The sequence below is a fragment of the Panicum virgatum genome, chromosome 3K (assembly GCF_016808335.1).
Source record: "Panicum virgatum strain AP13 chromosome 3K, P.virgatum_v5, whole genome shotgun sequence".
Classification (NCBI taxonomy): domain Eukaryota; kingdom Viridiplantae; phylum Streptophyta; class Magnoliopsida; order Poales; family Poaceae; genus Panicum; species Panicum virgatum.
Window position 1 is genome coordinate 62007351 of NC_053138.1, and position 12503 is coordinate 62019853.

General features: G+C 45.4%; 2 protein-coding genes and 2 long non-coding RNA genes across 4 annotated transcripts; 2 read left to right on the forward strand and 2 right to left on the reverse strand.

Moving 5' to 3' along the window:
- The first annotated feature begins 209 nt into the window (after positions 1-209).
- LOC120700132 (wall-associated receptor kinase 2-like) lies at positions 210-4864 on the forward strand. Its single transcript, XM_039984327.1, has 4 exons — positions 210-1147; positions 1590-1769; positions 2033-3090; positions 4667-4864. Exons 1-4 carry the CDS (start codon positions 241-243, stop codon positions 4769-4771), a joined length of 2250 nt encoding a protein of 749 aa, XP_039840261.1. The 5' UTR covers positions 210-240; the 3' UTR covers positions 4772-4864.
- Positions 2127-5795, reverse strand: LOC120700133. Its single transcript, XR_005685788.1, has 3 exons — positions 5646-5795; positions 5289-5494; positions 2127-3042 (listed from the first exon to the last, which is right to left on the reverse strand). It is a non-coding gene; the product is annotated as an uncharacterized LOC120700133 (long non-coding RNA).
- A 1860-nt stretch (positions 5796-7655) lies between these two features.
- LOC120700134 (wall-associated receptor kinase 1-like) lies at positions 7656-10235 on the forward strand. The gene is made up of 3 exons (XM_039984328.1): positions 7656-8571; positions 8774-8956; positions 9044-10235. The coding sequence occupies exons 1-3, from the start codon at positions 7659-7661 to the stop codon at positions 10216-10218; spliced, it is 2271 nt and encodes a 756-aa protein (XP_039840262.1). The 5' UTR covers positions 7656-7658; the 3' UTR covers positions 10219-10235.
- On the reverse strand, positions 9837-12270 carry LOC120700135. The gene is made up of 3 exons (XR_005685789.1): positions 11282-12270; positions 11028-11140; positions 9837-10141 (listed from the first exon to the last, which is right to left on the reverse strand). It is a non-coding gene; the product is annotated as an uncharacterized LOC120700135 (long non-coding RNA).
- Positions 12271-12503: the final 233 nt, after the last annotated feature.

Sequence of the window (12503 nt, forward strand, 5' to 3'; positions counted from 1 at the left end):
AAGACTATCCTTCACACGACTCTATCCAGATACTAGTATTATACTAAAGCTTGCATTGACTTGGCCGCAATAGAATGTCCAAGAAAAAGTCCTTACCGCTTTAAGCCAGCCGGATATGCTGTTTGCAGACATGGATTAAGAGCAGATGGCACCACAAAAGGTGTAGTGTAGCTAGTTAGAATAGGCCTCCTAAGGAAGTGATCGGCTGATCGCGCCCTGCATCCAACCACGAAAGAATCAATGGTCCCTGTACTCCTCATTCTATGCATATTCTTTCTCGCAGAGGTCATGCCAGATGAAGCCTCTTCTAGGCCCTCTGTATCATTGCCGGGCTGCCCGGATAAGTGTGGCAACGTGTCCATCCCCTACCCCTTCGGCATTGGCAAGGAATGTGCTGCGACCAGCTTAAACAGCTACTTCATCGTCACCTGCAACGACACCTTCCATCCACAGCAGCCAACAGTCGGGGACCAGGAAGCAGTGGTTGAGGTCACCGACATCTCACTGGAGCATGGTGAGATGCGTGTGCTCAGCCCCATCAGCCACATATGCTTCGCGTCATCAAACACCACGTTCAACAAGTTTGGTGGAGGTTACAATCTGCAGTCCACGCCCTTCCTCCCCTCACCGTCGCGCAACCGCTTCATGGTCATCGGCTGCAACACCCTGGGGCTCATCGGAGGGTACCAGGGCGCCGCAAGCCAGTATACAGCCGGGTGCTACTCCTACTGTGAGGGCATCAACACTACATCTGATGGCGCACCGTGTGCTGGGATGGGCTGTTGCGAGGCTGCAATCCCTGCGAACCTCACTGCCTTTGGAGTGATGTTTGAGATGAACCAAAGCAAGGTCTGGGGCTTCAACCCATGCTTCTACGCCATGGTCGCGGAGGTTGGGTGGTACAGTTTCAGGAAGCAGGACCTTGTTGGCAACCTTGGATTCATTGACTCTAGAGCCAAGAGGGGTGCCCCCATCATCGCTGACTGGGCCATTAGGAACAGCTCGTGCCCAGAAGAGGGGAAGGAACCACCCAGTGGCTATGCCTGTGCCAGTGCAAACAGCTACTGCACAAACAATGGTCCAGGCTATCTATGCCAATGCTCCAAAGGATACGAGGGTAACCCTTATATTCCAAATGGCTGCCAAGGTATGTATTTAGTATTTATCCAAAATTAAAATAGGTCTGGAGTTTCTGGGATACTGAATACTACCCAGTTTTACTGGTGCTGAGGTTGAAATGTCTTAATACGCCTCCACAAAATCGACATCAATTAAGTGTTGAATCAAAATTTCACCTTGCTTCAGCTACTGCTGTTGCTAGAAAGCGCACCCAAAATAATTGCTGGCACACATGACATATGTCATCATTTTTTGGTTTTTACTTCTAAACTGGAAACAGAAACAGTCAGCTCTAGTGTAGGTTGTTTATTCATGTTGTAATATTCAATTTCCGGAGCAGTTATGTAAAGGGAATTTACAACATTACAAAGTCACCTGACCTTCTTTACTTGTTGAAATTTTCTAACATTCCATCCATTTGCACTTAGTTTAACTTATCTGATTGCTTATGTGTTTATTTGTATCTTCAGATATAGATGAGTGCTTGCTGCGTACGCAAGATTCCAAGTATGAAGAATTGTACCCATGCAGAAAAGGGGTTTGTCACAATACACCAGGAAGCTACTTTTGCAAGTGCAAAATGGGAACAAGATCTGATGGCACAAATTTTGGGTGCCAATCTCTACATGCTTCAACCGGACTAGTTATAGGTAAGCATTATGTGTGTACAATTCACCTTTGTTTAATCTAACACCCACAGGTAAGAATTAAGTATTAAGCCCAATGAATATCATAACAAATGTCCTACTGTTTGAAGAAATTCTACTTCCTACAAAAAAGAGAATCTTTACAAATCCCATTTTAATTTCTGTTTTACGGACCTGGGAAGATCATGACTTCTATACACCCTAAGCAAAAAAGAAGAAGATGTTTACTAGAATCTGTTTCCCTTTGTTAAAAATTAATTTTGCAGGCCTCAGTGTCTCTGCAATCGTGTTGATGGCCTTGGCATGCTTGTACATCATGCAATTACAAAGGAAAAGGTACATGATGGAGAAAGAAGAATATTTCAGACAAAATGGAGGTCTCAAGTTATATGATGAAATGAGGGCAAGGAAGGTTCACACGATTCATATTCTTACAGAGAAGGAAATAAAGAAAGCCACAGACAACTATAGTGAAGATAGAGTGCTTGGATGTGGTGGTCATGGAATGGTCTATAGAGGAACTTTGGATGACCACAAAGAGGTTGCCATAAAAAAGTCTAAGGTAATAAATGATGACTGTAGGGAAGAATTTGTCAATGAGATAATAATTTTGTCTCAAATCAACCACCGAAACATCGTGAGGTTACTAGGCTGTTGCTTGGACGTAGATGTCCCAATGTTGGTGTACGAGTTTGTCTCCAATGGAACTCTATCCAGGTTCCTTCATGGTGCTGATCGTACATCACCCATCCCCTTGGATCTCCGTCTGAAGATTGCCACACAATCAGCAGAAGCTCTTGCTTATTTACATTCATCGATATCTTGCACAATTCTACATGGAGATGTCAAGTCTGCCAATATCCTGTTGGATGATCAGCACAATGCAAAGATTGCAGATTTTGGAGCATCAGCACAGAAGTCAATGGACGAAAATGAGTTCATCATGTTTGTACAAGGAACACTTGGCTATCTTGACCCTGAGAGCTTTATCAGTCATCAGCTGACAGAGAAAAGTGATGTCTACAGTTTCGGAGTAGTTCTTCTGGAGTTGATCACAAGAAAAAGGGCTATGTTTGAGGATAGGTTCAACGAAAAGAAATCACTGGCGCATACCTTTCTCTTAATGTTTCGACGTAATAAGCACCAACTGATGCTGGACATCGAAATTATAGATGAGGCGGTCATGGCGGTGCTTGAGAAGCTAGCCCAACTAGCAGTGCACTGCCTATGCCCAAGTGGAGATGACAGGCCAACAATGAAGGAAGTAGCAGAGCGCCTACAAATGTTGAGGAGGCTCCACATGGATGCAATTAATGACTGTGAAGACAATTATTAGAGTTAAATACGCCAGCGGCCCTCGAACTTGTCCTGAGGTGCCACTTAAGTCCACGAACTTGCAAAATCGAAATCTAGCACCCTGAACTTGTTAAGTTGTGCCACTTAGGTCCACAGCCCTTAATATGACGCCATGTGGCATGAATATATGCACAAAACCCCTCTAAAATTAATATCTTCTACCTTCAGCCCCCTCCCTCCCGTTCTCTCTCTTTCTCTCTCCCCATGCCTCCCCTGCTTCGCCTCGGAGCTCGCCGCCGCCGCCCTGCCTCCTCGCCTTCCACTGGAGCTCGCGGACGCCGCTGCCCCCCGAAGCTCGCGGACGTCGCTGCCCCCTGGAGCTCGCGGACTTCGCGCTCACCGCCGCCCCTGGAGTTCGCGGCCGCCCCCCTGGCTCGCCGGTCGAACTCGCGAGCCATGTGCGGCGGCGACGGAGCTTGCGGGCCTCGCCCGCGCGGCCACAGAGGAGGTCGTCAAACTCCCCCACTATCTCGCCACTACCTCCGTGCCAATGTAGCCCCTCCTCGGCACGCACAGGCGGCGACGTTGCTCGCGGCTCCTGCACAGGCGGCGGCGGCGGAGCTCGCGACCCCCACACGCGCCGCGGCAGCATGGCTCGCAGCTCCCGCGCAGGCGGCGGCGTCGGAGCTCGCAGCCCCCGCGCCGCGGAGGCGTGGTTCACGGCTCCCGCACAGGCGGCGCGTCGGAGCTCGCGACCCCCACACGCGCCGCGGCGACACGGCTCGCGGCTCCCGCGCAGGCGGCGGCGTCGGAGCTCGCGGCCCCCACACGCGCCGCGGCAGCGTGGCTCGCGGCTCTCGCCGCCGGGGAGGGCCGAGCTCGAGGTTGGGAAGGGGGAGGGGGAGGGGGCGGGGGAGGGGGAAGCAGGAGGGGTTTGTGTCCCTGCTCGCCGCGAGCTAGGGAGGAACGGCGTCGGCGGTGGGCGTCGGCCCGCAATCCTCATCCTCGTCGCTGCTGTTGCTGGGCCCGCCATGGACACCGCCGCCATGGGAGAGCAGAGGCCTCCGCCAGCGCCGCCCCCATGGAAGGGGGTGGAGGAGGGAGGGGGCGACGGATCCACTTGGGTCTCCTACCCCAGCACCACAGTCCTCCCCCGCCGCGGAGCTTGGCCGCCGGCGCCATGGTGCCGCCATGGCCGCTGCCGCCATGGACATGCGGAGGAAGGGGCCTGACCGGAGGAGCCGGCGTGGCCGGAGGAGGAGCCCTCGCGCGCTCGCCCTCTCCCCGTGCACTGCAGCTCTTGGCCGGCGAAGGGAAGGAGGAGGGGCGCACCGGGACGGAGGAGGAGAGGCGCGCCGGCAGTGGGAGGAGCGGCGCGCAGAGGCGCGCGCTGTGTGCGGCAGCCCTGCCTTCTATCCCTCAAGGATGTGAAGGTAGAAGACGATAAAACTCAAGGGCCTTTTTGCATATATTCATGCCCCTTGAAGGGGTATGGACCTAAGTGGCACAACTTAACAAGTTCAGGGAGCTAAATTTCGATTTTGCGAGTTCGTGGACCTAAGTGGCACCTGGGGACAAGTTCGAGGGCCGCTGGTGTATTTAACTCCAATTATTATGTAAAAAAACATGCAGGATCACCATCAATGGCTGCCCCTTTGGATGAAATGACATACAGCAGCGTGGAGGTGTCTACACTGATCCTTGCATAGCTCTTGCAACATTGATGGTGCTTCTACACATTTTATTTTTTTGAAACATACTTCTACACTGGATACTTGTGTATGATACTTGGTGATGTATATAAGTGGTCATATCTATTAAGCTGTTTCAACAATGCGCTACGATATAATGCAACATTTTCATAATTGGAGACCTACAACTGCATATGTTGTCAACTTGTCATTCATGAATGATATCTACATGTATGTAATTTGTACATAGATACCCAGCTTGAGTTTTAACACATTTTTAGGTGAAAACCAGCAAAGACCCTATCATCCGCGAATTGTAGAAACACGAGGGAGGTTGTTTCTTCAGTCTACGCACTAAACTGAGCTTGGATTGTTTTTCCTGATCAAGGCAATTCTATTATTCTATAACAAAAAGAAAGCCTTTTAGTTTCAAGCAAATAAGAGCAGGGAACTCTTAATGTTCCAAATAGTAAAAATGTCTTCAGTTCTATACCACAGAAGGAACTGTTTATCTGAACATATGGAGCAAATTTACCTGGTTTGAAGGTTGAAGCGTGTGATTCTTTAAGCTCCTTGGCCCACATGGACTCCTGGAGTCACAATGCTTGGAGTCGGAGCTCCCAGACACTGACACCACATCTGTCTCTTCTTCGCATGGGTGGCTAGAAACTTTTCAATAGCTTCAATGCTTCATGCATCCATTTCCAAAATGTATGCGTGCCAAAAATGTATGCATGCATACTGCAAATTCAATAATCAGTAGACTGGTTCAAGTATGATTGTGTTGCAAAAATTTCCACAACATTTTCACGGTAGAACTATGGTTTATATTGCCTAAGGGCATAAGGTGCATGAATAAGGGCAACCCAAGCAATGAATTTTTGGTACTTACATCTCTTTGAAGCTATATTATACCCATGTGGAACGGGTCCAATGTGAAGAAACATATGTTAAGAATCATTAATGAGCATCTGTTCTTGACCAACGCATTTTGCAATGTACGGTAATCAAAGAATGGCATGAGAATGTACTGGCCTACTGGGCCAATTCCCACGATCGGCCCAACAAACAAGCGGTCAAACTCGAGGCCATCGCACCACGCAGCAACTATATATCGCGTCGCGCGGGCTACAAAGTAAAGATCATCATGTGAATTGACAATTCTAACTTGGTCCAATGTACGTTGTTTCTCGTGGCCCAATGTAAATGGCCCTGTAGCAACTTTGACCAATAATTAGAGATACTAAATAATGATAGTTTACAGAACTAACTTCAGATTTCCTGCGCTAGGAACTTTAAAGAATTTAATGAGATCTCTGACCACGTGATTTGAGAATGGTTACTGTAGCATCACTGTAGCCAATCATCGATTAATTACCATCATTAGATTTATCGCGAAAAGTTACACCCATCCCTAAAAATATTTTACAAATAGACTTCATTTAGTACTACATGTATGCAGAAGAAATTCGCGCTAGGAAGTAGCACGGAGAAACCAAAGGGGGTCAGCCCAGATATTCGTCTCATGGGTGACTGAAGCCCCCCAGACTTTCATATGCATGACGGACAGCAAATCACAAATTTTTTTTCTATTTTCTCTTTCTACGTTGGTTTCATTCAGTTTTTGGTATTTTTTTAATCTTATACCACCACTTCCTTTTTTTTCAATTCTGCTAATATATTTGATCTGTTTCCTTTTCTATTTATTTCTGCCTGCCACTTATTTTTGTTTTCAATGTTTTAAGTGTGTGAGTGATATCAATACATTAAGGATACATTAATACTTGGCATTTCTATTCACCGTATGTTTTATCTTTATTATATTTAGTTTGTTATTCCTATTCATTTGTTCGTATTTAAAAATAGCTCATGCTTAATGTATTCCAATTTTATTTGCATACTCAGTTCGTATGTAAAAGAATTTACTTTTTTCAGATAGTAATATTTGTTTCGTGTCCATGACGTAGTTGTTCAAGACGTATAATTTATTTGTTCGCTTTGTATATTATATTATTCCGTCATGTTGATTTGTTTGTTCATGATATTTATTTTTTATTATCTATCCAATACAATCAAATGTTCGCTATGTTTAATATTTTGTTCGCAATATATTATTATTTGTTCATCATTTAACTTTTTGTTCATAATAAATAACCATTAGTTCGTGTTATTAAAATATTTGTTCCCACAAGAACAACATAGTGTGAATGGATCAACATGCCTTTATTAAGATGAACGTGTCTCCAGTTAAATCAACAAGCAATTCTGCTTTAGTTTCAACGCACCAAAGCTGACCTTCACCTGGTTTACCGACTAGGATTTTTTTTGTTCTTATTACTTTTCAACGAGGAATGTTTCAAACGTCAGCGATGCCTCAGGCAATCAGGCATGCGCTCATAGTTTTCACTTTTCAGGTAGTCAGGCATACAGCTCGAGACAATGGGCAAGAACACCAGAACTGCTAGGCACATGGATAAACCTCAAATCTGGTTGCTGACTTCTCCAGGTTTTAGACAAAATTATGACAGGTTGCCGACTACAGCCGCTATCGTAATTACAGAGAAGCTCCTCAACCCAAACTTTTACTTCAACAAGTCAGCTTCTGATCCTGTTCTACTATCTGTGACGCTTTTCAACTTTGAACAGCCAAGGAATATAAAATGCATGTCAAAAGCCCGCTGATCTCAGCTGCACCGGGAAAAACAATTCAAAGCAGCAGCAGCAGCATCATCATCATTTAACTTCTAAAAAGAAACTATGCGCTAGTATAATTTCTTCCTATAAACCCATGATGCAGCAGTCTAGTGTGTGCATAAACCAATAGACGATGAAAAATGAGAGCACTGGCTTAGCTAGCTAGTTAGAAAGAAAGTGCCGAAGCAATTAGCCACCATACCTCCCAGCCATGAAAGAAGCCTTACTCCTGGTGCTCACCATCGTCTCAGTGACAGCAATGTCTGTCACCTCTTCGGGGCTTGCCATAGCGCTGCCAGGGTGCCCTGATAAGTGTGGCAACGTGTCCATCCCTTACCCCTTTGGGATCGGAGCTCGCTGTGCAGCTACAGGCCTGAACCGCTACTTTGCTGTGATCTGCAACGACACATTACAGCCACCAAGGCCTATGGTTGGTGACCCTTCGGCTGCAGGTGAGGTCATTGACATCTCTTTGGAGCGCCATGAGATGCGCCTTTACGGCCCTGTCAGCTACAACTGCTTCACATCAAACACCACCATGTCAGACAACTACACTGCAGGATTCGGCATGGAGGGCACGCCGTTCATCCCCTCCACCAGCCGCAACCGCTTCACGGTCATTGGCTGCAACACCTTGGGAATCATCGGCGGTTACATTCACAGCAACCCTGACTTGTATGTGGCTGGCTGCTACTCCTACTGCCAAGGCATCAACAGCACATCTGATGGTGCGTTGTGCACCGGCATGGGATGCTGTGAGACCACCATCTCCACCAACCTCACCGACTTTTCAGCGCTATTCGTGATCAATCAGAGCAGTGTGTGGAGCTTCAACCCATGCTTCTACGCGATGCTTGTTGAGGTTGGGTGGTACAGCTTCAGGAAGCAGGACCTTGTTGGTCACCTTGGGTTCATCAACCAAAGAGCCAAAAGAGGTGTCCCTGTCGTCAGTGACTGGGCCATTAGAAATGGCTCCTGTCCAAAAGATGGAGCAAACACACCTAGAGACTATGCTTGTGTCAGTTCAAACAGCTATTGTGTGAGTGCAAGCAATGGGCCAGGGTACCTGTGCAACTGCTCTCATGGTTATGAGGGCAATCCTTATCTACCCAAAGGCTGTCAAGGTAAAATATTTTCCCAAGTGAACTAAATAAGCAACTGAGGAGAAATTTTAGCTGATAATATAGCCAACTTCTTTATTGCAAGCCCATTCGGGATTATTCTTTCTTACCTGTTTAACTCTTCTTTAGGATGCTGAATTTACTGAAAGAGACCACATTTTGACTTTTTCCAACCTAACGTGTGCTAATATGTTAACTCTCTCAGACATAGATGAATGCAAACTGCGTAAGCAGGACCCAAAGTATAAAGAATTGTATCCGTGCAAAAATGGGGCTTGCCGCAACACACCAGGAAGCTATATGTGCAAATGCAGGATAGGTATGAGATCAGATGGTACCAATTATGGATGCCAACCTGTACTTAGCCGAGCTGAAAGAGTGGTAATAGGTAAGGTTCATGACTGAGTATACATAAATCCATATAAGTGACTTTCCAAGTTTTGATCTGTTGTATTTTCTTGATACCATTGTGCAGGACTGAGTGTTTCTGCTGTTGTAGTGATGTCTTTGACATGCTTGTTAGTGATGAAATTACAACGCAGAAAGCACAGGAAGGAGAAGGACGAGTACTTCAAACAAAATGGAGGTCTGAAATTATATGATGAGATGAGATCCAGGCAGGTTGACACCATACTTATACTTCCAGAGAAAGAGATAAAGAAAGCCACAGAAAACTACAGGGATGATCGTGTCCTTGGATGTGGTGGTCATGGAATGGTCTATAGAGGAACTTTAGATGACGGCAAAGAAGTTGCCATAAAGAAGTCCAAAGTAGTAGATGATGACTGCAGAGAAGAATTTGTAAACGAGATAATAATATTGTCACAAATTAACCATAGGAACATAGTGAGGTTACTGGGATGCTGCTTGGAGGTAGATGTGCCAATGTTGGTGTACGAGTTCATTTCCAATGGTACCCTCTTTGAGTTCCTTCATGGCAATGATCGCAGATCACCAATCCCTTTGGACTTGAGATTGAAGATTGCTACACAATCAGCAGAAGCTTTTGCTTACATTCATTCAGCAACTTCTCGCACAATTCTGCATGGGGATGTCAAATCCCTCAATATACTCTTGGACCATGGATACAATGCCAAAGTGTCAGATTTCGGAGCATCAACACTGAAGTCCATGGACAAAAATGATTTCATTATGTTTATCCAAGGAACTCTAGGCTATCTTGACCCTGAGACTTTTGTCAGTCATCAACTAACAGAAAAAAGTGATGTCTACAGCTTTGGGGTTGTTCTTTTAGAGCTATTAACAAGGAAAAGGGCAATATACATCGATAACCTTAATGAAAAGAAATCACTTTCCCATACTTTCATATTAATATTCCAACAGAATAAGCTCCAGGATATGTTGGACTGTGAAATAATAGATGAGCAAATTATGGTAGTACTTGAGAAAATAGCTGAACTTGCCATGCATTGTTTGAACCCAAGAGGAGATGAGAGGCCAACAATGAAGGAAATCGCAGAACGCCTACAAGTGTTGAGGAGACTCCAGATGCAGCTAACCACAAAAACAAACCCCATCAGAGCAGGTTACTCTTACGGAACACCATTGACACCTGTTGCTTCAGACGAAGTGAGATATCAGGGCATGGAGACAGCCAAATTGGTTTTAGATGCAGATATTGCAAGATAGGACGTGCAAGGTGGCCTCTCTTTCTTATATAATATGTTTATATTAGTTTGTAATGTGTTTGTTGTAAGTCCTGATTATGCCATGTTATGCGTATATAAATGTAGTTGCACATGAAAATCATCATCTATCTATTGTAAAGTGGATTTTGGCATTTTGCAATCCTTAAGATAAATTTCTGTTAGATCCTTCATAAAAGTAGCATCATTTATGTCTGCTGTTTCAATTATACCTTTGTTTGGATTCAATACGACTTGTTCACTTGTTAAAAGAGCTCAACATTTTCTTTACACATTCATAAAAATTACACTCAAAACCTGCAAGTCTACATATGGGATTAAGATAGATTTTAGATTTTAGGACATGTGAGAAATAAGTCACGATTCCTTCTATCACTTTGTCAGTCTGTCAGCTATGGATGCAGGCAAACAGGTTACTAGGATAGATGGCCATTACGAATGCAGCTGGTGATTTAAATTCTTTTTAAGTAGGAGGTTTGGCTAATGGGTTTTTAATGCCATAGTCATACAGCAAGACTTATGTGCACATGCGGCTTTGTTTGTTCCGATTTTTCCTAGAGAAGCTTAAATCTATGTGGAGCTAACCTCAGTGGAATACTTGAAGTCTGTTCATTATATAGAGGTCCTAATTTACCTAAAAAAACTGAATATAGCAAAAATCTATGCTGCAGAAAAATGCTAAGTAAAAGAACACATATAAAGATAAAGCAGATGGTGCTCTTTAATCGTATTGGTTTTATGAGCTGTTGGCATTGTAACTTTTAAGACCAGTAAGGTTATTGAGAAACATACCTTATCGCAATATACACAGATCCACCCGATTAGCAGATCATCAGGACTCAACTTCGAGCTATCCATTCTTGAACATACAAATTACAGCACTTGAGTAGAGGACTTTAGGACAGCTGCAGAAGATGGTGTCTGGTGAGCACCCTTATAACTAGTTCATGTCAGGCTAGCCAAGCATGGAAGGGTGCAATATTACACAATGAAGCATGCCGTCTGCATAACAAAACCATCTAAAAATTTTCTGCAACAAGACCAACCTTCTGAACGCTTCTTCTAATGTTCATTTGTCCATGCTGAGTCGTCACGTCGGTTTATCACCACACGGGCGGCGTTCCTCGGCGCCATCCTCTTCGACTCCCCGACCAGCGGGCCAGGTCGCGGTGAGGCATAGCGCGCCGAGGAGCGCGTTGCCTGATGCCAGGCCTGGACTATCGATTTCCTCGAACACCTTGCGCGCGAGGCGGACGGATCGGCCGACCGCCCTGACGAGGCAGCAGGCGACGAACGAAGCGATCGGAAATGAAGCCGTGCGCCCACGCATGGACGCAGGGACGGAAGTGGGGCGCGAACGTGGGCATGGGCAGGCAGCTGAATGGGAAGGCGGCAGTGGAGGCCGGAGGCGGAGGAGAGGAGCACGCTGAAGGCTGGGAGTCTGGGGCGCCAGTCAAAGACTGCGTTCCGTAGCACTTCCCACTTCAGCTGCTGCTGTTCTGGCATTTCATCTGATAGTCTGATTGATACGCCCGAAGTCAGAATCACGGCTGCCAGATTGTGCTCCTGCAACTGTCAGTTCTTTCTTCTTGTCATGAGATTGATGCTTCGTTGTCCAACACTGTACTGCAAACTAGTCGAGTAAATTTTGGCCATTGCCCATACCTCCAGCCTCTCACTTGTTGAACCAAAGAATTACATGTTTGGACATCTGTAAGTGTACTTGCATTTGCGTTTAGTGCAGTATAATTTCCTTCTATCGCCATCGAATTATATTGATCCATCTGGAGAGGACAGCGTACCGCGTTTGTTCTTGACTCCAATTTTGTATTATCCATCAGACTCTTCTTATTGACCATAAGTGCTTTAGAACCATTAACATGACCATTCACATGACGAAAACCTCCAAAGCATCATGGGAAGCTGGAAGCATCAGATTGGCTGGATCACAAGATAATCCTTTCTGCTGGTAACGACAGCATGAAGATAGTGCATCCCTCCAAGCACATGCAAGCAAGCAACTGGTTGGATCCCAAGATAATCCTTTGTGCTGAGAGAACTGCATGAAGATAATACATAAATAATATGTTGGTCAAAACATGAGGCTGATTGAAGCTTAGCTGTACAATAATCCACAGCTGGAAAATAACAAGTCAAATGTACACTTCAAATTCATTGCCATCTAGCTAAGTATTTCATGATGCTGATCCAGAACGGTTCAAGCATCGTTGGCACGCATCCATATTTTTCAGATACAACTCAGAAAAT

What these genes read in the sequence shown, in the direction of transcription:
- LOC120700132 (XM_039984327.1), top strand. Translation starts at nt 241, where the DNA reads ATGGTCCCTGTACTCCTCATTCTATGCATATTCTTTCTCGCAGAGGTC. An exon ending in TATTCCAAATGGCTGCCAAG is followed by an intron (nt 1,148 to 1,589) that starts GTATGTATTTAG and finishes TTGTATCTTCAG; the next exon opens with ATATAGATGAGTGCTTGCTG. An exon ending in ATGCAATTAATGACTGTGAA is followed by an intron (nt 3,091 to 4,666) that starts GACAATTATTAG and finishes GGTGTATTTAAC; the next exon opens with TCCAATTATTATGTAAAAAA.
- LOC120700134 (XM_039984328.1), top strand. Translation starts at nt 7,659, where the DNA reads ATGAAAGAAGCCTTACTCCTGGTGCTCACCATCGTCTCAGTGACAGCA. An exon ending in TCTACCCAAAGGCTGTCAAG is followed by an intron (nt 8,572 to 8,773) that starts GTAAAATATTTT and finishes TAACTCTCTCAG; the next exon opens with ACATAGATGAATGCAAACTG. An exon ending in AGCTGAAAGAGTGGTAATAG is followed by an intron (nt 8,957 to 9,043) that starts GTAAGGTTCATG and finishes ACCATTGTGCAG; the next exon opens with GACTGAGTGTTTCTGCTGTT.